This window comes from Equus quagga, chromosome 8 (genome assembly GCF_021613505.1).
Source record: "Equus quagga isolate Etosha38 chromosome 8, UCLA_HA_Equagga_1.0, whole genome shotgun sequence".
NCBI lineage: Eukaryota > Metazoa > Chordata > Mammalia > Perissodactyla > Equidae > Equus > Equus quagga.
In genome coordinates this window covers 8335305-8360424 of record NC_060274.1, presented here as the reverse complement: position 1 = coordinate 8360424, position 25120 = coordinate 8335305, and the positions used below count along the sequence as shown (strand labels likewise).

Genomic DNA, 25120 nt, shown 5'->3' with positions numbered 1-25120 from the left:
TCTGGTTACATGGAATTTTCTCCACCTTTGAGCTCACTGTAACACAAGCATGAGGCTGATGCAAAGCACTTGTTACCGTGTTGGCCTCGTTCTGGGTGCTCTCAATAAATGATGCTGTTGCTGCTCAGGGTTACAGGTGGTTTTTTGATAGGCAACGTCACCATCAATCAATTTATTATAAACAGTAATGTGAAGATAAAAGGGGCAAATCCTGACCTCAGTTGGGCTCCTGGATCCTACGAGACAGAACCAGATTTGCAAGGGAGCAGTGAGGAACTGAGAATGGAGGTGGAGACAGACAGAGTTAGTGGATACTAAATTTGCCACGAAGTGAAAATTTCTTAGATAAGAGGTGGAGGTTGAGGGGCATTGAAGTTGATCTAAAATTGAAGCTGGGGTAGGTGGGAATCAGGGCAGTTCTCTTAAAGGAGTTGATTAAATCAAAGTCAGGTGTTAACTCTTTCTGGCAATTAAGACGAATCTGGGGCGGAAGAACCTGTAAGCAGTTAAGGTGACTTCCAGAGCATTTTCCCTTCCATTTTTAAATGTGTACCCAATTATATATTTACGTAGACGTGAAATAACACCACTACTGTCAATCTGAGTATTCAATACATTATTTTTAAAAGATAAATATGTATGCACCAACATTTTTAAAAGGTAGGATTGATTCTGAGAGGCCTTTGGAATGCAATGGTGTAGTAATCCCCTTTTGATCAATAAATACCCCAGTGGAGACATATAAAAATGGATATTATAGTTCTGTTTTCTTCCCTCATCTTAAAGATTAGTTGGAGCATCTTGCTTTGAGGACCACGGCACTAGAAGTCTGTTGAAACAAGTCTAGAATTCAAGGGAGGATATAAAGAAGACTGGAATAGTGGCTTTGGAAATTGTCAAAAATAGCATGCACGTGTAAGTGATGCTGTAAGTAGGAATCTGTTCTGCAAAGAATATGATTGTGCTAGATCAGCTGTGTGCACCAAGGACTCTCAGTTTGATGGGCAATTCTGGAGGCTTTGTGTGGCAAGTTTGATACAAAGTGTTGTGTAGACAGCAATGATGCTGATAAAGTGGGGAACAAGATGGGCTGTCGGGGAGGGATGGGGACAGACCAACATTGGCAATGATGGCGAAGTTGGGAAGTGCCGATTTAGAAAACAAGCCATGCTTCCTCCATCCCCTACTCGCTGTGCCTCCTTCAGGTGCTGTTTACCGGTCTACTTTGTCTTACCATGCACCTTAACATTCTAGGTCTACATAAATAACCTTCTTATCTTATATAGGGACTGCAAAGAAATCAGTGCCAAGCAAGGTCAATAGGCTCCGACTGCAAAGCCGGAGCCTCAGCATCCCTTCGCCCCAGCGGGCAAGGTGTAAAATCCAGCACCTGCGGGTGGGCGTGCGAGCAGGTGGCCGCGCCCGGGGCTGGCGGGCGCGGGGGCGGCCGGTTTCCCGCGCGAGCCCTTTAAGGCGGCGGCGCGGCGGAAGCGCGTGGCCGCACCGGGCGCCTCGGCCGAGCGACGTGGCCATGGACGTGGGCGCCGACGAGTTCGAGCAGAGCCTGCCGCTGCTGCAGGAGCTTGTCCTGGGCGCGGACTTCGTGGGTGAGGCGCCGGCATCGCGGGCCCTGTGGCCGGAGCCCCAGGCCCGGTCGAGCCTGGGGCGGGGGTGGCGCGGGTGGGATGGGTGGGGCGGCGGGGCGAGGCCCGGCAGGACGGTCGCCAGGCCGCGGGAGGCTCAAAGAGGGCCCCTCCGAGGGACGGGGACAGTCCTTCCCGGGCCTGGGCCGTGGGACGTTAAGCAGCAATTACCCCTTTGACCACACTAAGAGCCGGGTGGAGCCGGGCGGAAGGAACGAGGTGGCCTGGCTGGTCCTTGCCGTGGCTCCCTGCGTTTTCCCTTTCTCACCTACCCTGGGCTCTTGAGCACCAAGAAGGCGAGCCGGATCCGTGTGCCACCTGCAGCATTTACAGCTTGAAGAGCAGTGGCGATGGTCTGCAGCAGGGGACTCTTGTCCTCTTTGCCTCCCCCACAGGTCTGGACATAGAGTTCACCGGCCTTCGTTCCAACCTGTCTCGACCCCAGCAGATCAGGTAAAGCGAAGCTGCCTTGAGCCCAGCTGGACGCCCTCACCGGGGCTGCTCTGCCGAGCATCCTGGCCACCCAGCGTTGCTTTTCAGCAGGCACTCTGTTAGCACGGGCGGGCAGGACAACGTTTTGTATGGGGGCTGGGGACCTGGCCTTTGTCGCTGAATGCTGGTAGGGTTCCCTCCTTGTTGTAACAAGGGAAAATGCTGCCCCTGGTTGAAAGGTCCTGATCCAGCGTGGAGGGGGTGGCGCCTGGGTGCCGTCTCATTGCCTCTAGGATGAGATGCCTGTTTGTCCACAGTCTTTTTGACTTGCCATCCGAGTGGTATCTAAAGACGCGCCAGAGCGTTCAGCAGTTCACCATCTGTCAGATCGGTGAGTGTAATCTTCAGCCGTTTGTCATCAGTAACTGAAGGAGGTATTTTTATTGTCTTTGTGATTCTTACTCTTAAAACAGCCTTGACACCTTTCAAGGATGTTGGCTGTCATTTTATGTGCCTCTTTGGTTTTGGCCATGTTATGCCTATGGGGCCTAACACTTCGGAACAAGCAGAAACCCAATTTTCCAGTGTTGTTCCTATGCCAGAATAAATCGCCTTAAGGAACCTGTACCATCTTTCAAGGAAACGTGTGTGTGATTTGTGTTTAAAGAAAACTTATACAAACAAGATCATCCTATAAACAATTTGTCCTGCATCTTGTTTTTTTTCACTAATGGGGTTTAGAGATCTTTCTCTATCAACACATACAGATTTCTTCATTTTTAACAGTTGTGTTGTAGTCCAGACTGTGAATGTACCTGTTGATTCAGTCGCTTAATGATGCATTCTTTGGTTACTCCTATGTGTAATAAAACAAGGTTGCATTGACTCTCTCGATACTTATATATTATGGTCCTTTTGTGAGTGTGTGTGTTTGATATACTTCTAGCAGTGGAACTGTGGAGTTAAAAGACGGTGTGCATTACAATAGTGGTTTGTGTTGCCAAACTCTTCCTCTCCCTACCAACCATCCACGGAGTTGTGTGACTCACTAACAGCCGTGAAGGTGCCTGTCTCCTTCACTCACTCAGGGCGTCGTCAGTCAGTCTTAAATTTTTTGCCCACCTGGTAGAGGGAAAACAATCTAATCATTACTGATTTACATCTGTAATACAAGGTCAACAAACTTTCTGTAAAGGGCTAGACAGTAAATATTTTAGGTTTTGCCGGCCATGTGGTCTCTGCCACAACTACTCAATTCTCCCGTTAATAGGGAATCAGCCATAGATGATAAGTGAAAGAGCATGGCTGTATTCCAATAAAACTTTCCAAAAACAGGTCGTGAGAGAAATTTTACTGACCCTTGCTTTTCCTATGAATGATGGTGAGTGTGTGTGTGTGTTTTACTCTCTATCCTTGTCTTTTGCTATTTTTCTGTTTTTCCTATTGTAAGACCTCTTTGAAAAATATGGGAAACAGCACTCAGGTATGTTTCTGTTGTTCTCACCCTACTCTGAAGTCTTTTTCACTTGGGGTGTGGTCTTTTTAGCAGTACAGACACTTTAAAGCCATTAAATATATAAATCTTCATGGTTTTTACTACTTCCTTGGCTTAGTTTTAAAACTACAAAAATGTCAATATTTCTATGTTTGAAGAACCATTCACAGCCACAGTTTAGTAATGTAAGTGTGAATTACAGTTGACAGTGCTCATGTTTCGGATCTGTCTCTTTGTTTTTTTGTTTGTTTTGTTCAAAGAGGTTATCCTATTCTAAAGCCTACACATTGTCTTTGGATGCAAAATACTGTCTAAAATGTTTTGTTTTTGTAGTTAACCGCTGGTAGCTAATCTTGGTCTTCATTGCCTCCACTGTCTTTCTTCCAGGATTGTCTGTGTTCTCCAGTATTGAAGGAGAGTCAAACAAGTATGTATGAAGACCTTTTGCAAAACACCCGGCTTGTGCCCATTTGTCTTCTCCACCTGCTTCCTTCCGAATTCTGCTTCAGGCTCCAAATTCTGACCCCCTTGGCCCTGGCTATTCCCTATGCTCTCTTGCTTCTGTGCCCTTCCACTGCTGCCCTCTGGCCCAGATTCCTGCTTGTCCTTGAAGTCTCTCTCAAAGCAGCACCTTTTCGGGGGCCTTCCCCGACACCCCTGCCCTGAATCTTAGGTGTCTTTTCCCCATTTCTGTTATTGCCTTCGGGGTGGCAGTTAACACAGTGCTACAGTGAGGGTGCCGTATCTCCCAGACACCGACAGGCAGGCTCCTGGGCTCAGGATGGGGGGTAGGCTCTGCTCCCGAGGGCGGGATCTTTGCCTTTCTTCGTTGCCCCCGGTGCCAATCATGGTACAGGAAACGCCGACGTTCACATCCTCCTACAGTGAAAGGAGGAGCCCACGCTGAAGTCTGCTGTATGAGCCAGAGTTTTAAAAACGATTTTGGCTTTTTCTGGTTATCTTTTTTTAATAGGTATGTAGCCCATTCATGTAACTTCTTTCTCTTCCCTACAACGTTTGGGATTTTGGATTCGGAATTCTCTTTCCAGGCTTCCAGTGTTCAGTTTTTGAATCAGTACGGCTTCGACTACAACAAGGTACAGCATCGGAGTGGGGAAGCGGGGAGGTCTGAGAGGTCATCTGGTCCCTCTGGTCTGAGTCCTCTTTCCTGTCCCTTTCTTCCTTCTCCACGTGAAACCAGACAAGAAAGATTTCTTTTCACTCTGCTACCCAGCACAGAGGATGCCTCTGACTAGTCTCCTTGTCTGTTCCCGTCTTTAGTTTCTCAAAAACGGAATCCCGTATATGAATGAAGAACAGGAGAAGAAAATTAAACACAACATCCTCACTGGGAACTGGAGCGTTCACAGGTGAGGCCTATAGCTCTGGGGGCTTTGCAGGTTTCTCTGTCACTGGTGTTTTTCTGCGTTTCCCATGGGTAGGCGTGCTGTCTCCAGAGCGTGGTGACCTCATGCTGTTACCTTCAGCTGGGGTGGCTGAGCGCATGCACAGTGACCTCATGCCGTCAGCTTCAGCTGGGGTGGCTTCCGTGGCATGCGCTCAGCCCGGGGCAGCAGCTCGAAGTGCTGGTGATTCCATTCCTGTGACTGAGCAGAAAAGCCTGTCACTGTGTTGAGTGTGATTTTAGTGTTTAAAAGTGGAGGGGAAAAAGGAAAAGGTACTCGAAGCAGGAACTCCACTCCAGTGCTGGAGGAGGAAAATTGCTCTGTTGGACTTATCGTGAGATGTCATGTTGGCTTTCAATGTGATCTTAGGGGTTTTTCAGGGGTGAATCATGGGTAACCATGACCGTGCAGTCACACACCTTGGCTTGGACACATAGCCCCCCGTGCTTGATCCTGCTGTGTTCCCCAAGGGCAGGGGCTCTGCCTTTTTTCTCTGCCCTCCAGTGCCTGTCCTCATACTTAAAACCTGGAACTGCTGTAGAGCTGGCGACAGGAGTGATGGAGTGAGTGGCAGTGTTGTGTGGTGGAAGGAGCAGGCCACCCGGTGCCAGGCAGGCCCTGCTGTCAGCTAGTTGCATCGTTTGAACAAGTCATTTAAGCTCTTTGGCCTGTACATTCTTCGGCTTTATCAGGAAGGGGGTTAAATGAGACAGGTTTTAACGCTGGAATGTTATAATTATCTGGTCCACATAATTATCTTATGTAATATTGGAGTTGTCTTTGTTTTGTTTCTGTTTTTTTGGAGGAAGATTAGCCCTGAGCTAACATCTGCCACCAATCCTCCTCTTTTTGCTGAGGAAGACTGGCCCTGAGCTAACATCCGTGCCCATCTTTCTCTACTGTATATGTGGGACACCTGCCACAACACGGCTTGATAAGCGGTGCATAGGTCCACATCCGGGACCTGAACTGGCAAACGTGGGCCGCCAAAGTGGAAGGCATGAACTTAATCATTATGCCACTAGGCTGGCCTTTAAAAATGTAGCTTTTTGTAAGGGAAAAGCAATTTGAATTCTTAATCTTCTGTTATTTTCGAATGTTGGAGAAAAGTCTTTCCTTATCTCAAAATAACATTCTGCTCTTCTGTTTCTAACACGGGAGGAGACACGCTTACCAAGGTGCTGTCTTTTCCTTATTTCACCAGCTGGTGCTTCGTCACCTCTGAAAGCTGAGTTTAGAAGCCAGGCCGGCAGTAGTGCTCAGTGTAGGCTAGCTCCTGGTACCTCTTCCCTCAGCGTCCTTGTGAAACAGAAAGGGATGGTGCGTTCCTGTGAGCGTGTGGGAGAATATGGGCCAGGTGTTTGACTTCTTATTACAGAACAAGACTTGGAAAATTACTGGTCTTTTTGGGGTCGCTTTTTTTTTTTTTTTTTTTGGAGGAAGATTAGCCCTGAGCTAACTGCTGCCAATCCTCCTCTTTTTGCTGAGGAAGACTGGCCCTGAGCTAACATCAGTGCCCATCTTCCTCTACTTTATATGTGGGATGCCTACCACAGCAGCATGGTTTGCCAAGCGGTGCCATGTCTGCACCTGGGATCCAAACCGGCGAACCCCGGGCTGCCGAAGTGGAACGTGCAAACTTAACCGCTGTGCCACCGGGCCAGCCCCTGGGGTCCCTTTTCTTGCTTAGATCAGTGTTAAAACTGGTGGCCTCAGAAACCCCTCCCCCGTTACCGTCGTCCTGCGGTTCTGGTGGTGTCCTCTAATGCTTCTACTTTCACGTGCCCATTTCCAGTTCTCCGGATAAAGACCAAATCAAGGTGGTGATTGATGAGGTGACGCGGTGGCTGGACCTGGCAGCCGAAGGTGACTGGATGACTCTCCCTGGTATTGCTGGTAAGCAGAAGGCTGCCCCCCTACCTGGGAGTGTTGGAGGTGGTCACTGTCCCCTCCCAGGGGGTGGGGGCATACTGTCTTCTTCCTGTGGATCCTGGGCATTGGCTCAACAGACATGTGGTCCTTGTGGTTAGATAAAGCTCTGACCTCAATTCGGAAGTTGAAGGCTTTTCAACCTACTTTTAATGTTAAGGCTGAGGAAGCAAAGTTCCATTCAAAGCCATCATTTTCGTCCCAATCCTGAGTGCCCCACGTACTCCTCTCTTAGTTGCTTTTGTTAATCTCTGGATTGCTCCCCGATGGTGCAAGCTGGCATCACAATGAACATCTCGAGATTAGTGGTTCTCAGCCCTGGTCAGTGGACCCTGGGCATCTCTGGGACCCCTTCCAAGGGAGCCACAAGTTCAAAACTATTGTCAGGCTACCACTCGCCATTGTCATTGTGCCATTTGCACTGCCGGTACTGAAGCACTGGTGGGTGAGCCCGCCAGCACCTCAGCACAAATTGCAGGGTAAGGTGGAGGGTCAACCACGCTGGTAATCGTATTCTTTGTTACCGCTTACGCTCAGTTGAAAGCAGTCCAGTTTTCCTTACGAACCTACTTGGTGAAGAAGCAGTAATCCTTCATTTTGCTCACTCTCAACCTTCGCTCATCTTTTTAAATATTGATGTGTCAAAATAAGTATGCAAAAATATAAGCATACAGGGGCTGGCCCCGTGGCCGAGTGGTTAAGTTCATGCGCTCCGCTGCAGGCAGCCTAGTGTTTCGTTGGTTCGAATCCTGGGCGCGGACATGGCACTGCTCATCAAACCACGCTGAGGCAGCGTCCCACATGCCACAACTAGAAGGACCCACAACGAAGAATATACAACTATGTACCGGGGGCTTTGGGGAGAAAAAAAGGAAAAAATAAAATCTTTAAAAAAAAAAATATATAAGCATACATAAGACATTGTTGCTGCTGCTGGCCGAAGCTGGTGGTGTCTTGAGGAAGAGCGCTTGTGCAAGCTTTTGAGCTGAGAGCTGAATTAGCTGCTTTTTTTTTTTCCTTCATGGAATAGCATTTTTACCTGAAGGAACTGACTGTGGTTATTTCATCTTGGGTGTTTTCAATCTTTTCCAAGTGAAAAAAGTAAGCCTGTCACTTCAAGGAGTGTAACTCAGTGTTTGCGAGTGATCAAATTCGAGCTTTCAGTCGCAGACTGGAATTTTGGAAAACTTGTGTCTGCCACCATAAGCTTGACAGCTTCCCAATGCTGAGACCTTTCTGCTGACATCAGTGGCCACATTTCCTAGTGTCTTTTATTGGTGTTGTATAATGAAACGTGTGAGCGTTTGGATGATCTGCTTAACCCAGCAAACCAGTGTTTTCCAAAAAACCGAGGCATGGTATTACAAAATCACAGGCAAAAGATCCATTCAAAGGGGGAAGGTAGTCCAGTGGATTTTACTGTGCTGGTACAAGAAAGCTCATTAACAACGGTTTCCGATCCCACGTTGCAACTGATCTTTATGAAACTACCACTCGTTGAATTTCGGCATAGTCTTGAAGAAAGCTATCCAGAATCATCTGATAAGGCTAGTAATTCTTTTCTCCTTTCCATCTGCCTATCTGTTTGAGTGTGGATTTTTTCCTGTGCTTCAACAACAAAATATCACAACAGATTGAATGCAGAAGTGGTTATCTGATCCCAACCAGACATTAAAGAGATTTGCAAAAATGTAAAACAGTGTCACTCTTCTCACTGAAGTTTTCTGTTTTGGAAAATAGTTACTTTTCATAAATGTTATTTTAAACATGTTTTGGTAAAAATGTTAATGTATAATGAGTTTATTTTAAAAGAGACTTTTACAAGTTTTAATTTATGGTTTTAATTTCTAACATGGACATCAAGAGCTATAACCCACACACAAAAAGTCTCTTGGGGGACCTCAATTTAAGAGTGGTCCCTGAGGTCAAAAACTTAAGAGAATGCCGCCCTAGATCATGCCATGACAGGCCATACCATCCCTGTCACATGGCCTTGAGGGCTTAGTCTCACCCAAGAGCCGCTTTCCCGTTTGGTTCATCCATCTCTTGGGCTTCTCTTGAGGGGAAGGTGGACTGCCACTCCAGGGTCTCGGTGGTCCCATGTAAGCCCTGTTTCTCCTTGCTGCAGGCTTCCAGGCCTTTGAGGTCCAGCTGGTGCTGAGGCAGGCCCTCCCCGACATCTGGACGGTGCTCAGAGACCAAGGGGTGAGTTCTCCCCTGGGATGGGGCATCCTCAGCAGCTCCATCATTTCTCCCGCGTTCACCTGAATCTGACCTCTGTGAATGGCTTCTCTGTCTCCTTCCTACCCTCCTTCCCTCTCGACATGAAGAACGACTTCGCGGCTTCATCCCGGGAGCCCAGGGTTCAGGGAGCCTGTCTCTACTTCTCGTTTCAGGTGGTAGTGAAGAAAGTGAGTAAACAGCATCGCTGGTACCTTGAGAACACGTCTGGGGATCGAGAGAGCTGTTGGAAGGAGAAGATTCTTCTCTCTGCCAGGGGTTTCTCTGTGTTTTTCCAGATGCTGGTGAAAGCCCAGAAGGTACTAGAAAATCTCTGTCTTCTTGGTCTTTAGCAGTCGTTTGTCTTTCTGGCCACAGATACTGATGGCCCCTTCCAGAGTGTAAGACGATGCCTTAAAATAAGTGATGCCTTGTTGACAACGGGCTTTGTGGCTCTAACCTGACTTTCACCAAATCCTGATAGATTAGCCTGGAGAAAGACCATCCGTCTGAATCGTTACTGTTTCCTTGCTCCTTCAGGCACACGGGCACTTCAGTACTAGTTGACCTGAAATTCCTGGGGGAGAATGTGTATTTGCTTCAGTATTGAGAGTCCCAGGGTGGGCCCGGCCTCAAGGCCCTCCTGCTCTGCTCGCTGCTTGTCTTCTTCGTTGGCCTTTCAGCAGTTGGGCTGCTGTCATCGGGGAGGAACGAGGGCTGGGGTGGAGTTACCGCGGCATCAGAATTGCGGTGGCTCTAAAGCTGCAGGCTTGGCGAGAGCCTGCTCTGGGTCGATGGTGTCTGTTCTTAGTTTTAAAAACTCATTTCTCTCACCTGTCGGTTTCCTCCAAGTAGCCCTTAGTGGGACATAATATGATGATGGATCTGCTGCATCTGCATGAGAAGTTCTTCAGACCCCTCCCAGGTAGGGCCAGCCCCGCCTTCCCCTTCCTCTGATCTCGGTTTGCCATCTGGCAGGGGGATTGCTCCAGGGTTGTGCTCCCGGGGTGTCCCCTCCATGTACACCCCTCCCCAGGGTCTGCATGTTTCCAGAGAGATCAGGAAGCTCTGTGCCTGTTATCATTTTCCAGGAGTGGAAGATCAGGGGACTTTCTCAGGGAGAAAAACTTAAACAGTTGCATTGATACCCCTCCCCCATTGTAGAAGTTGTTTGGTTTCATTGTATAAAACTTAGCAAAATCAGAAATGTGGGCAGGAGACAAGCCTTCTTTAACCCAGCCATAATCAGCAGCACTTTTTGCTTTTCCTCTGTTGTGTTTACATCTTCTAATACACTATGTTTCGTTTTTGGTTTTTTGGGGTTTTTTTTGCTGAGGAAGATTGGCCCTGAGCTAACATCTGTTACTATCTTCCTCTTTTTGCTTGAGGAAGATTGTTTCTGAGCTAACATCTGTGCCAGTCTTCCTCTATTTTGTATGTGGGATGTCACCACAGCTTGGCTTGATTAGCAGTGTGTAGGTCTGTGCCTGGGGTCCAAACTTGCAAACCCTGGGCAGCTGAAGCTGAGCTCACAAACTTAGCCATTACGCCACGAGGCTGGCCCCAGTGTTTCATTTTACATGTGGGCTTTTTTTCACTTACTGAAAGCACTTATTTATGTCGTTAACCTAACATCATTCTAAGGGCCGTGTGGCCTTGTCTTATGGCTGTACCGTCTTTCCCTTGACTGTTGCCGTTGTTGGATGTCCAGCAGTGTCATGTAGCAGTTCAGAGCATGGACCGGAAAGCCATGCTTGGGTCCTCCTTTCTCTCCTTGTTATACGTGTGATCACAAGCAAGTTCCTTTAACATACCTATTCTCCTTTTCCGTGCCTGTAAAATGGGAGGTCATGGTACCAATAATGTGGAGTTGTTTGAGGATTAAATGAACTAATGTACAGAGAACACTAGTCTAGACTAAAAGGGGTGAGAAAGTTCTGGAGAGATTTCCCCAAGAGATGAATTGATAAAACCTTAGTTTGAGCATATTGAGAGAACTGGGGGAGAATTAGAGGTCAAAGTAATAGTAATCACTCACCAAAAAACTGAAAAAACAGCAAAGCAAAAATTGCTGGGAGAACAAAAGCTGTGCAAGAAGGAAAGTCATTGGAGGACACGGCAGAGCCCTTCCTTGGTGAGTGACGTGCAGGTGGCTGTAACGATGAGGTGGAAGGAGAGAGGTGATTATCATCTTACCTGGGAGGAGTCAAGAGTTAAATGCCTAAACTGGGGAAATCACCAGCAACATAAAGATGCTGTTTAGAGAAATGGGATTAAACACCAAAAAAAAAAAAAACACACCTGAAAGTAGTTGCCTTTGGGGAGTAGGAAGTGGGAGGCTGGTGAGAAGAGGATTACAGGGGTTTTTTTTTGGTTGGTTGATTGGTTTTGCAATAAACCTCTTTAAACTACATGCAGGCGTAATTTTGATAAACATCCCAATTAATAGTTCCCATTTTTTTCTCTTGTCAGAGGTCTTTACTTTCATTATAGTGATATTTAGTTGATTTTTCTTAATTTTTCTCTGAGCAGTAGTTTACAAGTGACTTCATGTCTCCCATTCCAGTAATACCTCTTTCTCCTTTTTCTATCAGCTAGCACTTTGCAAACTACATTAACTAATATTGGCAGTAGTGTCCTCAATTTGATGAGACCCCATTTGGCTTTTACTGTTACAAATGGTGATGGCAGGATGGTTTGAGACTTAGAAGTCCTCAATGGTTAGGAGTAGGGATGTTTTCAATTCCCATTTTATTTTGTTTGCTTTGTTGGTTAACCAGTTTTGGTCACAAGCTGGGTTGGAGAACTTTCCTTCCCGTTTTTACCAACAAACTCACTTCTGACGCTCTGGGTTTTCCCTGCAGAAAGCTACGAGCAGTTTAAGCTGAACGTCCACAACCTGTTTCCTGTTCTCATTGATACCAAGAACGTGACGAAGGATATCTGGAAGGTACTGAGGATATCACTTTGGGTTAAGACATGCTTTATCTGTCCCAGTGACACTTAGCTTTCTCTCTCTCTCAAAAAAATTCTTCCTTGAACCCTTTTCTCATGTTTTACAACCAGCATCTGTTGTTTCCTTGGCGCCCCTGGGGCATCATATCAGCTCATATGTGATTTTTTTTTTTCTCCTTTCCTCGTTCAAGTTCCCATGTTTTGACGTATTTGTGTGTAGTTCGTGTCTTTATGTAGATGGGACAACAGAAAACTTGTCTCACAGCTTGATACATACCTAGTAAATGTTTACAGCGTCAGGGTTAGGGTGGGGGGTGAGAGTAGGGGGTGGGGTCCCCTCTTGAAAAACCTTGAAAACATTTCTCCTGAACCTTAAAGTCATGGGGTTTCAACCCGGACAGCATATCAGAGTCACCTGGGAAGCTAAATACTGAGCCCTGGGCTCCCCCGGCAGCTTCTCCTCTGGTTAAGGGGCCACAGGTGGTATTTCTAAAGCTCCCAGTGACTTCTGTTGTACACGACACATGGAGAAGAGAAGCAGCCAACTGGTTTAAATGCTGCTTAGAAGTTAAACTGAAGAACAGAAAGAGGCGTCGGATCAATGTTTTAAAGGCTTAAGCTGATCACTCAGAGTTAATTATAGTTGTGTGCCGCTTAACAAGGGGGATCTGTTCTGAGAAGCACGTCATTAGGTGATTTTTGTCACTGTGCAACCATCACAGTGAACTTACACGACTTATACAGCCTGCTACACACCAGGCTCTATGGGACGGATCTTATGGGACCACCGTCAGCTGTGTGGCCTGTCAATGACTGATGCTGTTATGCAGTGCGTGACTGTATTCGAGAAGGGAGCACAGAAGTGGGACTGGGTTACTTGGTGCATCTTTGTCCAGAGACGCCTTTATTGTTGTACTTCACATGTTTCTCGCTCTGATGGCATCCTGTGATGCTGCTGGTCTCCATGAGTCCTCAGATGGAGTGGGAAGGACCCGGTGCTGATCCAGGGGACCAGTGTGTGCTCCTTCCCTCACAGGACGAGACAAGCTCTAAGACTCCGTGACCTGGGATTGCCCAAGGCCCTTGGGTCCTTAGGATGCTTGGCCCCTTGCAGATGTGTCCTGGGCCACAGTCTGGTACCATGGAGTCCCTGTATTTCCAAAACCCTTCAAACACTGGCCTTTGAAGGAAGGTGGTATGAGTTGTGTTTGTGGCACTTTTTTCTAGCCTGGGTTATTGGGTCCTTTTTTGGAAACCCAAGGATTCTAGGTAACCTGATGTCATAATTAAGGAATAAGGCTGTATGTTTGAAGAGAAAGGGGAGGTTGTAGGAGTTAGCGTTTTCTAGGTCGTTTTAATGGCCATTTGGTGATACCTGACACAGATAACACACACGAGCACAAGTATCTTATTGTCACTGATTTGTTTCCCGTAATTATAGGAACTGAATTTCCCAAGGGTTTCAAATCTCTCCGAAGTGTATGAAGTCCTCAACAGGTAAGGCAGGCATCGCTTTGGTGCTGCTTATGGAGCAGGGCTTCTCAGTCGGGGCGATTTCACTCCGCAGGACACATTTTGGTTTCTTTTGATCTGTTTCTGATTGCTGGAGTGATAGCCTCCACGGGAGCAGGGTCTTATTCTCTCAGACCCTGAGGTTTCTCGTGGGCCTCCAGCAGTCCACTGCACATTTGCACGAATGAGTGATCCTGATGTCTCAGTCAGTCCTTGATCTTCCTGTAGGAAGAGCAGCTCCTGCTTCCCTCATAGGCTGGGACCGTGTACCGAGCCACACGCATCTTCTAGGTGGCCAAGTCCTGTCGGTTTTACTCCCTAAATAAACTTAAAATTGATTCTTTCTCTGCACCCCCATGATCATTGCCTTCATCCAGGCCTTAAGTTTTCATGCCAGTGATTGTGGGAGCCCCTACCTGGTACCCTGGTGGCTTGTCCCGCCTCATTTCCCTACTGCCCCTTAACGGGTCTTTTAAAATGGGAACTGCCTGGGCCACTTGTCTGGTCAGTCTTCCTGGTGTTCCTGAAGCCCCCACATGTCACACGAGCTCTTTCATCGGCCCCTGCCCTTCACATGGGGGCTTCAGCCACGTGTCGCTTCTCAGAAGCACCGGGTCAGCCTTGCTCTCTGTCCCTCGCTGTCTTTGCGTGCTCTACTCTCAGCTTGAAATGCCTGACACCACCCCATGTGATGTCAGCCAAGTGAGTTCTGTGGTTCAGGACTCGCCTGTAGTGCCACCTCCTCCGGGAAGCCTTCCCTCCCAAATGCCTGCAGCCTGTATCCGGGAGTGCACTGCTCACGCCTCGGGCATTGCGTGTCTAGGATGCAGGCGTGAGCATCTCTGTGTTTGTCCTTCAGGCCCCTGGACAGCAGGCTCCGAGGGCAGAGCCGGCATCGAGTTTATCCTGGTCCCAAGGCTCAGGTTCAGCATTTGATAGATGCTCGAAATGGCCTGGTTGGAGCCTCTTGCACTACTGTTCTCTCAGCTGTCCTATGGCCTGGTCACCACGACCTCATATGCCCATGCATGGATCTGGGCTTTTTTTGTTTTTTTTAAGGGATCTTGGTACTGAGGACATTTTTATTAGTGTTAACTTAAGAGGATGAGGGGAGACTGAGAAGGGAGTGTTTCCCGTGAACGTTCTTTATCTTGTTCCTCTTCTCTGATAGTGACTTGAATCCCAGCAAGAATTCTGGGCCTGTGATTATTCATGCAAGCAAGTGTGAAAAATACGGTACGTCCCCGTGAGCACTCCTGCTCAGCTGGCGGAGCACCAACGTGCCAGAGCCGAGGCCTGGGCTGCCCGTGTGGCAGGTGTTGGGAGAGGACCGTGGGGGTTTCCTCCATCCTCTTCCTGTGCCGTGCTCCGTGTACCGCCTCCCTCAAAAGGGGTAATCCCAGCATGTGTTGGCAGTCCCGGGGGGCCGTCTGCTCCCCCTTGACGTGGTGGTCAGGCTGTCGGGAAGCTGTCGGGAAGCTCTCGGCTCTGTGCTCCCTCCTCCTGGGGGTCTCATGCCACCGTGGGGAGGACCGAGTGACAATGGGGTGTGGGTGGGGAGGAGGGAGCACATCTCTGGAGGAATATTTGGTGGCTGTGTGTACACGCAGCCGACGCAGATGTGGAAGCAGGGGCGGGATGGTGGTCTCGGCATGGCCAGAGGGTATGGAGCCAGGTAGGGGGAGAGACTCCTTTCCAGGACCGTGTTCTCATTGCTGCCTGACTCTCTCCTGCTTCTGGAACAATGCTTCAGTTGAGACCAAGTACCCCCACGAAGCAGCATACGATGCCTTCCTCTGCGGCTCAGGTGAGGCTCGGTGTCCTTTGAAGGAGACTCACGTCTTACTCGTGATGACCGCCCCCCATCCCTAGGCTGTCCGTCTTTCTCCAGGCGGGTGGCTCCTAACGGAAATCAAGCATGAGTTTGCGTATTTTGAGGAGGCGATCCGCTGGCGCCTCAACGTCTGTTACATTTCCAGCTTCTTTTTTCCAGTTCTCTTGAAAGTGGCACACTTGCTCCTGTGGAGGGTGCATGGGTGAGTGTTCTCTCTTTCCGTCCTGTGATTCCATCTGTGGCCGGGATCTGTCAGGTCCTCGCTGTAAGCCCAGACCTCTGGGCGCCTGCGGCTCTCCCAAAGAAGGGGGGATGCAGAGTGTCGGTGTGTAAAGACGGTCCCTGATGGGGCCGCAGCCTCCTTGCCGCCCCTGCCTGGGCCCCCTGTGCTGGTCCCAGCCCCTTAGCACTGGGAGAACTCACATGTCAGGAGGCTGAGGCAGTGGGGTCAGGCTTAGGTTCCACCACCCACTTCCATGCCGTGTTACCACCTGTTTTCTCGTAACCATGTAAATAACAGCGGGCTAGGGGGATAAAGCGTTCAGATGGACAAATGACGCATCCTCGGGATCCTCAGTCAGGCTGGGGAGAAGGGTAGTGACTTGGAATAAGGCACACAGGGGCAGATTCTTAGAACCCCACATTGGAATCTTGAATGCACTGCCCCATGGTCCTTGATGCTGACAGCGCTGGGCTCCTGGGCACCAACTCCACACCTGAGATGTGCATTCTGTAGCACCGTCCTTGGTGTACACTTTGTTAAATAGGATTCAGCAAGCCAGGCGAAGGAGCTAATCAAATTGCAGTGGGTTCTTTGGGGCTGACTTGGAAACGTTTTTGGACTGTAATCTGTTGAATTGGGTACTGCCTGTATTTGTCCATTTTGGTACTGGATGTCATGCATGGAAACAGTCTGTGACATGTTGATGTGAGGCTTATAACTTAAATAAGAGGTCTGCCGCCCTGTCTCCATTTTTCCTGTGCTTTGAAGCATCTAAGTGCCCGCCGGGTGGTACACATGTGCCGGACCGTGAAGGCGGCTGACAGTGGGGGAGCCCCTTAATGCCCCGAGACTGGGCCTTTAAGCCTTTCTTTCTGTTAATCCTCATGACCTCAAAACCCTCTGGGATTTAGAGAAGTTCACAGTGACGCAGATCTGCCTGACTCAGAGGCCTGTGCTTTCTCACAGGCCTGCGCTCAGGTGCGTGGCAGTATCTGGACGGAGGCGGGGCTGGTGGTAGAACGAGGCTGTGGGAGCGGGGACAGCCATCCAGAATCACGAGTGATGTCCTGTCAAGGGGTGACAGATTGGCCCTTCCTCTGAGCGGTGGCCTCTCACTGATTCTGAGCCTCCTGCTGACATTTCTCAGCGGCGGCGTCTTCAAACTCGCCAACAGAGGTGGCCACCTGGAAGCCCTGCTTTGGCTTGGGCCGTGGAGAGAGCTCTTGGGGATGGGTCAATTGGGGGAAGCACACAGACACAGGCCGCAAGACTTGTGCAGGGAGGGAGGGAGAGTTGTCTGAGGCAGCCGCTGCCGCTGTTCTGTCCCCAGGCCCTGAGCTCTGGCCGGGGACATGTGCATAACCGCCTGTGTGTCTGAGTCCTTTGGGGTTTTCTCTGTCCGTGTAGTGCCAGTTCCATCCCGGAGCTCTCCTTCCCTCTGTACCTTGATGTGCTGGCCCCTTATGTGAACCAGGTGAATCTTATCCGAGCTGGCGTCCCTAAGATTGTGAGTACCTTCCTTCTGTTTCTTGCTCCTATTCAGAGGCTTGGGCTGGGGAGCAGCTGGGTTCTCTGGGAGATCTCAGAGGGATCCTGACCATAACCAAGATCAGACTTGGAGAGGATGCTCGTGCCCCACTAAGCTTGTTCTTTTTTTCTTATGTCTTCCTGCCAGAACCAATGTGGACTTGCTCGGTCCTTCCTTCTCCCCTGCCTACCCCCACCCCAGACAGAGCCTTTCCTAGTGTCTCTCTCAGAGTTTTCACACTGGTAGGTTGTCAGTAGGAATCGTGGAAAATCTCTGCTGCTCTCCTCCCTGTCTTCTAGAATTTTTCTGGTCCCGATTACCCGAGTATCCGCCCTCCCATCCTCATCCTCCGTGTCAGGAGGTGGCCTGGGCTCAGCGAGCAGCAAGTCTACCGGGAGTTTCAGAATCTCTGCAAATTCGACGTCAGGCGGCTCACGCGGAGCCAGTTCCTGCTGCTGACCAACAAGTTTAAGGAGTAGGTGCCTTGGCTCCCAGCTGTCCCCTCTTCCCTGCAGCCACCCCGCCTCCTTGCGCGTGGCCGCCTTGAGCCGCCTCGGAGCCGCAGGTCTGACCTGAGAACTTGTTTTGGCAGTGCTCGCACCATCTTGAGGGAGTACCGGGGCCACCCTACCCTGCAGGTCTCCCTCTACCGGCACTGGAGACACTCCCCGAGCGTCAACTGTGTGTTACAGTAAGTGACCCGCCTGAGGCTGTCCGTCTGCCCGTCCTGTGCTCCCAGTTTGGTCTGAGTCGAGCACAGGCCACTAGCTGGTGTGTGTTGGAAAGGAGTCGTTGACATGTATGGCAAACTGAACCTGATTCAGTAACACTCAACTATTTATTGAGCATCTGCTGTATTGGGCACTGTCAGAGGGTCTGGGGCTTCGTCTGTAACTAAAAAAAAATCCCTGGGGGCTGGCCCAGTGGTGTAGTGGTTAAGTTCACACTCTCTGCTTCAGTAGGCCTGGGGTTCACAGGTTCAGATCCCAGGCATGGACCTAGCACCACTCATCAGGCCACACTGTGGCGGCATCCCACATAAAATAGAGGAAGGTTGGCACAGATGTTAGCTCAGGGCCAATCTTCCTCACCAAAAGAAAAATTTCCAAAAAAATCCCAGCTCTCAGGGCTCCCATTCCAGTGGGAGGTAACAATAAATAGACAGGTGTAGTGGGTGATACATTAGGTGGTAAGTGTTGATTAAAAACGAGCAGGTCAGGAGGTGGAGCTGGGGGACCTGAGGGGAGGTTGCCAGCCAAAGGAGAAGATGGGGGGCCCTCGTTAAAGACCCCAAGGAGGTAAGGGAGTGAGCCAGGCAGAGGGATCGGGGGACAGCGTCCAGGCAGAGGGGCAGCAGGGCAGAGGCCCTCGAGTGGGAGGTGCCTGGTGTGTCGAGGGACAGAGAGAAGGCCCCTGATGGAACAAACGAGCATGGAGACGAGGCTCGAGGAGCAGGCAGGTCCCGCCCGAGTGGAGGGCTGGGGGTCAGGACTGCGGCGGAGACACAGACCGGCCAGGGGTTTCAGCCGAGGAGGGACCACGTGTGTCCTGTCTGTGGTGAGGCCGGCTGTGGAGGCCACAGAGGGCGGGGAGGGGGGGAGTCGGCAAGCCAGCGAGTCAACAGTCACAGTTCGGTTGTGGCTTGGGCTCCTTGGTGGCAGAGTGGGGGTGGTCAAGGTGGCATCACTGACAGCCTGGAGCAGGCCAGAGTTTCTGGGCCTGGGCAGCGAGAAAGGTGGAGTTGCTATTAATCAGACTTTATAAAGGTTTTGGCTTGCTTTTTAGGAGCCATGTCAACAGAAAACAGCATTTTTGAAGAAAAACGTCAACTAGGCAGTCCTTTTTCCTTGTGTCAACTTCTGATGTTGATCACTGGGAAATATGACTTGTCTGCGTCCCAGAGCTATTCTAACCCACAGAGGCAGGAGTTCCATGTTGGCACTGGGAGAACGAGGGAAAGAAAATAACATTGGGGGAACAAAGCCAGGACGATAGGAGGGCGACCCTGTGGGTCAGTGCTTTAGACCTGCCGGGTCACACAGCCTGCTGCATCCGGGCCCACTGACCCGTGTCATAGGTCACACGCAGCCTGCCCACACTCTGGCCGCTGGCCCGTGTCACAGATCACACATGCAGCCTACCCACGCCCGTGCCCACTGACCTGTGTCATTGTCTTTCAGAGTCTGTGGTGTGGTCACCACCTGGGCCCTTCTCGCGTTCCTCCTCGGGAGGCCTGGCCCCTGAACGCAGCAGGCCGCCCACAGCCTCTGTCCTTCTGTCCGTCTCTGCATCTCTCTCCAACGGCCAGCCTGGATTTTGTTTGTGTGAATCCTATTCTACTTGCAGGTGGATCTGTGTGGTCCTTACCAGGACTTTTGTTATGTCTTGAATGTGAAATTCTGTAAATACTGTGGATAATAAAGTTACCATATCCAAGGATTTCTTTGTGGCCTAAGCTTTTCTGTCTATAAATGACACGGGAGAAGTCGCCACCTCTGGGGACCTCAGCTCGTCTTCCGGAGTGCCTTATGAACCGACAGGATGGGATCTGGACACGAAGTGGACAAAAGGCCACGTCATTTCTTGGAGAGACATTAATGGCTAATTGGCTGGTAGGGATTTAGGCCTGAAAAATAGCCTTTCTAAGTTTAGGAAAGGAGAAAAGGGAAGCTAAATGCGCATGTGCGTTGGTGACGTGTGTTTTCTTTTTTTATAACACATCGCATTTTCTTTGTTCACTCCTCCAGCGATGGACGTTGAGGTTGTTTCCGTGTCTTGGCTGTTGTGAACAATGCTGCAATGAACATGGGTGCATATCTCTCTTAGACGAGATAGTGATTTCATGTCCTTTGGATACAGACACAGAAGTGGGCTTGCTGGATCATGTGGCGGTTCTATGTTTAATGTTTTGAGGAACCTGCATCCTGGTTTCCAGAGTGGCTGCACCGTTTTACATTCCCGCTAACGGTGCATAGAAGTCCCCTTTCTCCACATCCTCGCCAACACTTATCTCTTGTCTTTTTGATAACAGCCATTCCAGCAGGTGTGAGGCGATATCTCATCGTGGTTTTGATTTGCATTTCCCTGACAATTTGTGATGTTGAGCATCTTTTCATGTACCTCTTGGCCATTTGTTTGTCTTCTTGGAAAAAATATTCAGGTCATTTATCTATTTCTTATTTGTTTTTTTTTGCTAGTGAGTTGTGTAAGAGTTCCTTATATATTTTGGATATTAACCCCTTATTGGATATATAGTTTGCAATTTTCTCCCTTCTGTTGGTTGCTGTATTTTTCATTGGTTCCTTTGCTGTGCAGAAACTTTTTTAGTTTGATGTAGTTTCATTGGCTTATTTTTGCTTTTGTTGCCTGTGCTTTTGGTGTCAATTCCAAAAAACCATTGTCTTGACTTGAGATCAGTCTGAAGGAGGTGTTGCATCGCTGATGTTTTCCATAAGTAATATAAACCATAAAACATTAATATTCACTTTAGAAACAAAAATAATGACCCATACCATAGGTGTCTACCTTGAAAGCCGAGGTGTGATCACATTGTGTCGTTTCCTCTGCAGCATCCGCACTTCACTTGGCTTCATCGGCAGCTGAACTTGACTGTTCGCTCAGCCTTGAGCCTAAGGATTCAGCGAAGCCTTAAGTTCAGTGGGGAGGTTTTCTCTCTGTAAAAACAGAAGCTTTAGTGGCGGCAGCCATCCAGTTGGAGAGTTTGGGAGCTGCCATTCTGGAAGTCTCATCCCTGTCCTGGGGGATGTGAGTGGCACAGTGACCAATGGGATGCTGTCCATAGGAGATTCGGGGAAGCTCGTGGTCAGACTGGTGACACCAGGTTCTCAGGTGGTGGGGTGGGAGGTTTTACCCGTTTGCCCAAACAGCGTCCTAGTGAGACTGTCTGTATTTTCATTGGGTGTACCTGTATACACTGAGAATTCCTTTTCTTTTCTTTAAAGATTTTATTGTTCCTTTTTTTTTCCCCAAAGCCCCCAGTACATAGTTGTATATTTTCTTTTTTTTATTTTTTGAGGAAGATTAGCCCTGAGCTAACTGCTGCTAATCCTCCTCTTTTTGCTGAGGAAGACTGGCCCTGAGCTAACATCCCTGCCCATCTTCCTCTACTTTATATGTGGGACACCTACCACAGCATGGCTTGCCAAGCGGTGCCATGTCTGCTCCTGGGATCCGAACCAGCGAACCCCGGGCAGCTGAAGCAGAACGTGTGCACTTAACTGCTGCACCACCGGGCCAGCCCCTATATTTTCTTTTTTCACTTGTGGGTCCTTCTAGTTGTGGCATGTGGGACACTGCCTCAGCATGGCCTGATGAGCGGTGCCATGTCCGTGCCCAGGATCTGAACCGGCGAAACCCTGGGCTGCCAAAGCGGAGCAGGCACGAACTTTACCACTCAGCCACAGGGCCGGCCCAAGAATGCCTTTTCTTTAGTGGGCTTTTGGGGCCTAAACACGCTTAGATGAGCCCTGCATTGAGTAAACAAATCTGAAAAGTGACCACAAACTTCCCAGCTGAGGGCGCTGAGTGCCCGTTTTGACTTCCCGGGCTGGAGCAGGCCCCCAGCACTGCAGGCCGTTCTGTGTGGCTCTGAGTGAGGGAGAGCCTGCAGGGACTTGATCGGACCTTGTTCATTTAACTCTTATCTTTCTCGAGCCCCTGCTGTGTGGGCCTTCGGTGGGGTGTCCGTGCTGTTGGTCACATCCTGCCGCCCCGTCGTGGGAACTCCAGCTGACCACATGGCCCCGTACGGCCCATGCTGCCTCCCTGGGGGAGGCATGACAGGGCGGTGGCACCTGAAAGCCCATGGCCAAGGCGGGACTCCGTTTACTAAATTCACCATGGGTTCTTTATCTGTGTGCACGCTCAGAAGTGCTGAGTGGGGCCAGTGCCCTGCTCCCTGTGTCCCTGGAGGGAGAGCCCTGGGCGCTGGTGGCTGCTGAGTCCCTCGTCGGGCCTTTTTCTGTCCCTGCCTCCTGCCCTCTCATCTGGTCTCGTTCTTCACATCAGCTCTCTTCATGCAGTTCGTTCTCCTGTCATTACATGAAAACACCAAAGCAAAAGACAGAGAAGCTGGGCCCTCTGCCCGTCTCCCCTCACTCCCCCCTCCCCGGTGCCTCTGGCCCTGCTCCCCACGTTCCAGCCATGTTTTCCTTCTCCGTTGACTCGCTCGTAGACCATGCAGCTTGGCCTCCGCCCCCTCCCTGTCCCCCCAAACACCCCTCGAGGCTCCTCTTCTGTCCGTGTTGAAGGGCTGTGCACGGTCAGTGGGCTGGGGTGATGAAGTTTGTTCTCCAGCTGACGTCTCTCTGGGTCAGGTCACCTGTGCCCCAGACTTGGCGGGGGCAGAATGGACCTGTCTCTGCTCCCAGGTGGCCTCCCTCGATGAAGGCAGGCAGTGACTGTCCCTCCAGTTGCCCCCCTGGCAGCTCCAGCTCACCACCCCAGCTCCAACTGGTCACCCACCCTCAACCTCTCCCTCCACCCAGCCCTCCTTGCCGTCTCGCTGCTGCTTCCCTTGTCCCGACCCCCTCACACCAGCTGGGATGAGAGCAGAGCCTTCTGGTGGCCCTGCCTGCCTCTTTCTTACCCCTCTCTCCTGTGGTCCTCACAGATGTAAGAGGGACGTAAGGCCCATCTGGTCATCTCTCCTGTCCAAGGTCCTCATGTGGATTTGGTACCTAAATCCCCTTTCTGCTTGCTCCAGGGTGATGGCCATACTGAGTACCATTCTCTTCCTCTTCTTCTTCCCTCCACCTGACTCACTCCGCTCGCCTGGAACTCAGTTCACCTGGCCTCTCCTCCAGCTTCTGGATCGTCACTGCCCCCCGATGCCCCCAGCGGGGATCGGGCATCCTGCCCCTGTTAGAACACCAAGTGCTACATGGACTGGGGTTTGAATTCTTCGGTGCTGCTCACTGAGGCACCTGAAAGATGGGGCGAGTCTCATCATTTTGCGTGATTGGCGTGGTCCTGCCTCTGCAGCAGGGGGAAGGGACACGTGGCAGCCGGGAATCTCCCCACCCACGGTTCTTCCTGGCCCTCTGGGTCCTGACCATTGAGAGGTGATGAGACTCCAGTCCTTGCTCTTAGAACTTTGAATGCTGCGTGTTTGTAGTTTAAACTATTTCCATGAGATTTTGAGGGTGAGAAAGAGGATGACTGGAAATAGCAGTCTTAACATGATCATCTTAAAATGAGCCGGCCTTTCCCTTGATATCCCCAACTACACTTCCTTTGCTCTACGAGAGATAAGAGTCATTCATTGGGTCTGTGAAGAGCTTTCATCTTTCTCCGTAGTCTTTATAGCACGTTAGGTAAGACAGCAATAGTAGTTTTCTTGAGCAAAATGTGGTGGAGATGATAAACTTTGAAATCCTTTCTGACAAGGGGAAAAATAAAGCCTGTTACTTTCTAACCATTAAGCATCCTTGGTGTAATTTTCCATAAGTTTGTCTGAAAATCCTGTACGATCTAATTAAAACCTCCAAGTGGTGGTGGTGGGGGGGGGGGGGGTTGATGGTGATGACTCGCCAAATTAAAAAAATTCACTTGGAAAAAATAAATGGGTAATAATCCAGAAACTTCTGAGAAAGAATAATCACCAGGGTGACTTCCCCTCCCTGCCATATTTGAGTGCATTGACGGGAGCTGTGCCCTTTTTATCGTCTTCACGTTAAGATGGGGACACTCACAATCAATGGTGTGTCATCCTTTAACTGGCAGCGTTTTTCTTAGTGTACACAAAGTGGTGCGTCTTGTAATTGCATGTCAGAGGTGATGGAACAACGGCATCGTAAAGCTATAATTCATGCGTAGCGGTACTGGCACAGTAGTAGACAGAAATTGGTACAGAGGTAGACTGAGTACACATGGAAAACTTGCTACAATAATGGTGGCATATTAAATCTGGGGCGAAGATGAATTGGACAATTTGGGGGAGTTAGCCATTTAAAAATAAAGTCGATCCTCACTTGAGTCCTTATATCAAAATACGTTGAAGATATGCACTAGATTTTAAGGCTGAAAAAAGATAAACCATATAAATAATAGAAGGAAATGAAAGATATTTAGTCTGAAGATGAGGAAGGCCTTTCTAAGCATGAAACAAAAACTTAAAATTGTAAATTTAGAAGGCGATAGATTTCATGTAAGCTGTGTTTCATGTCATCCGAAACTTGGTCTACTGGAAAATGATCAACTTTTACCAGAAACCTATCTTGAAAAATCTATATTTATGGAATATATTTTGAAGGCTGTCAGTCAGTGTGTTCTTGGATAATGTAGGTTTTATCCATGTTGCAACATAGACCTCTAAAAAGCTGCGTTCTTGTACTGTAGTATTTTTTTTATTAAGATTATGATAGATTACAACCTTGTGAGATTTCAGTGGTACATTATTGTTAGTTATGTTGTGGGTACACCACTTCACCCTTTGTGCCCTCCCCCCACCCCTCCTTTTCCCTGGTAACCACCGATCAGATCTCCTTATCAATATACTAACTTCCACCTATAAGTGGGGTCATATAGAGTTCGTCTTTCTCTGACTGGCTTATTTCGCTTAACATAATACCCTCGAGGTCCATCCATGTTGATGCAAATGGAACAATTTGGTCCTTTTTTATGGCTGAGTAGTATTCCATTGTGTATATATACCATATCTTCTTTATCTAGTCATCAGTTTCTGGGCATTTAGGTTGGTTCGACGTCTTGGCTATTGTAAATGATGCTGCAATGAACATAGGGGTGCATGGAACTTTTGGAATTGCTGATTTCAGGTTCTTAGGATAGATACCCAGTAGTGGGATAGCTGGGTCATAGGGTATTTCTAATCTTAACTTTTTGAGAAATCTCCATACTGTTTTCCATAGTGGCTGCACTAGTTTGCATTCCCACCAACAGTGTATGAGGGTTCCTTTTTCTCC

The 25120-nt window shown here is 49.3% G+C and overlaps 1 protein-coding gene across 3 annotated transcripts; it reads left to right on the top strand.

Annotated features, from left to right (window-relative positions):
- Nucleotides 1-136: 136 nt before the first annotated feature.
- Nucleotides 137-19608, top strand: PNLDC1 (PARN like ribonuclease domain containing exonuclease 1). 3 transcript variants are annotated; one of them, XM_046668997.1, is made up of 20 exons: nt 137-915; nt 1287-1607; nt 2039-2096; nt 2393-2466; nt 3958-3997; nt 4544-4667; nt 4852-4940; nt 6772-6872; nt 9034-9110; nt 9302-9445; nt 9981-10050; nt 11990-12075; nt 13522-13577; nt 14764-14828; nt 15346-15399; nt 15586-15628; nt 17057-17156; nt 17477-17652; nt 17770-17868; nt 19358-19608. In XM_046668997.1, exons 2-20 carry the CDS (start codon nt 1532-1534, stop codon nt 19419-19421), a joined length of 1596 nt encoding a protein of 531 aa, XP_046524953.1. In that variant the 5' UTR covers nt 137-915; nt 1287-1531; the 3' UTR covers nt 19422-19608. The 3 variants fall into 3 exon arrangements, with proteins under 3 accessions (XP_046524953.1, XP_046524954.1, XP_046524952.1); XM_046668998.1 differs by having other exon boundaries at nt 137-927; XM_046668996.1 differs by having other exon boundaries at nt 137-1607.
- The last annotated feature ends 5512 nt before the right edge of the window (nt 19609-25120 follow it).

Excerpts from the sequence above, each read along its gene's own strand:
- PNLDC1 (XM_046668997.1), top strand. The coding sequence starts at position 1,532 with ATGGACGTGGGCGCCGACGAGTTCGAGCAGAGCCTGCCGCTGCTGCAG. Across the intron at positions 4,668-4,851 it reads ACGGCTTCGACTACAACAAG|TTTCTCAAAAACGGAATCCC; the intron begins GTACAGCATCGG and ends TCCCGTCTTTAG. Across the intron at positions 17,157-17,476 it reads GAGCTGGCGTCCCTAAGATT|AATTTTTCTGGTCCCGATTA; the intron begins GTGAGTACCTTC and ends CCTGTCTTCTAG.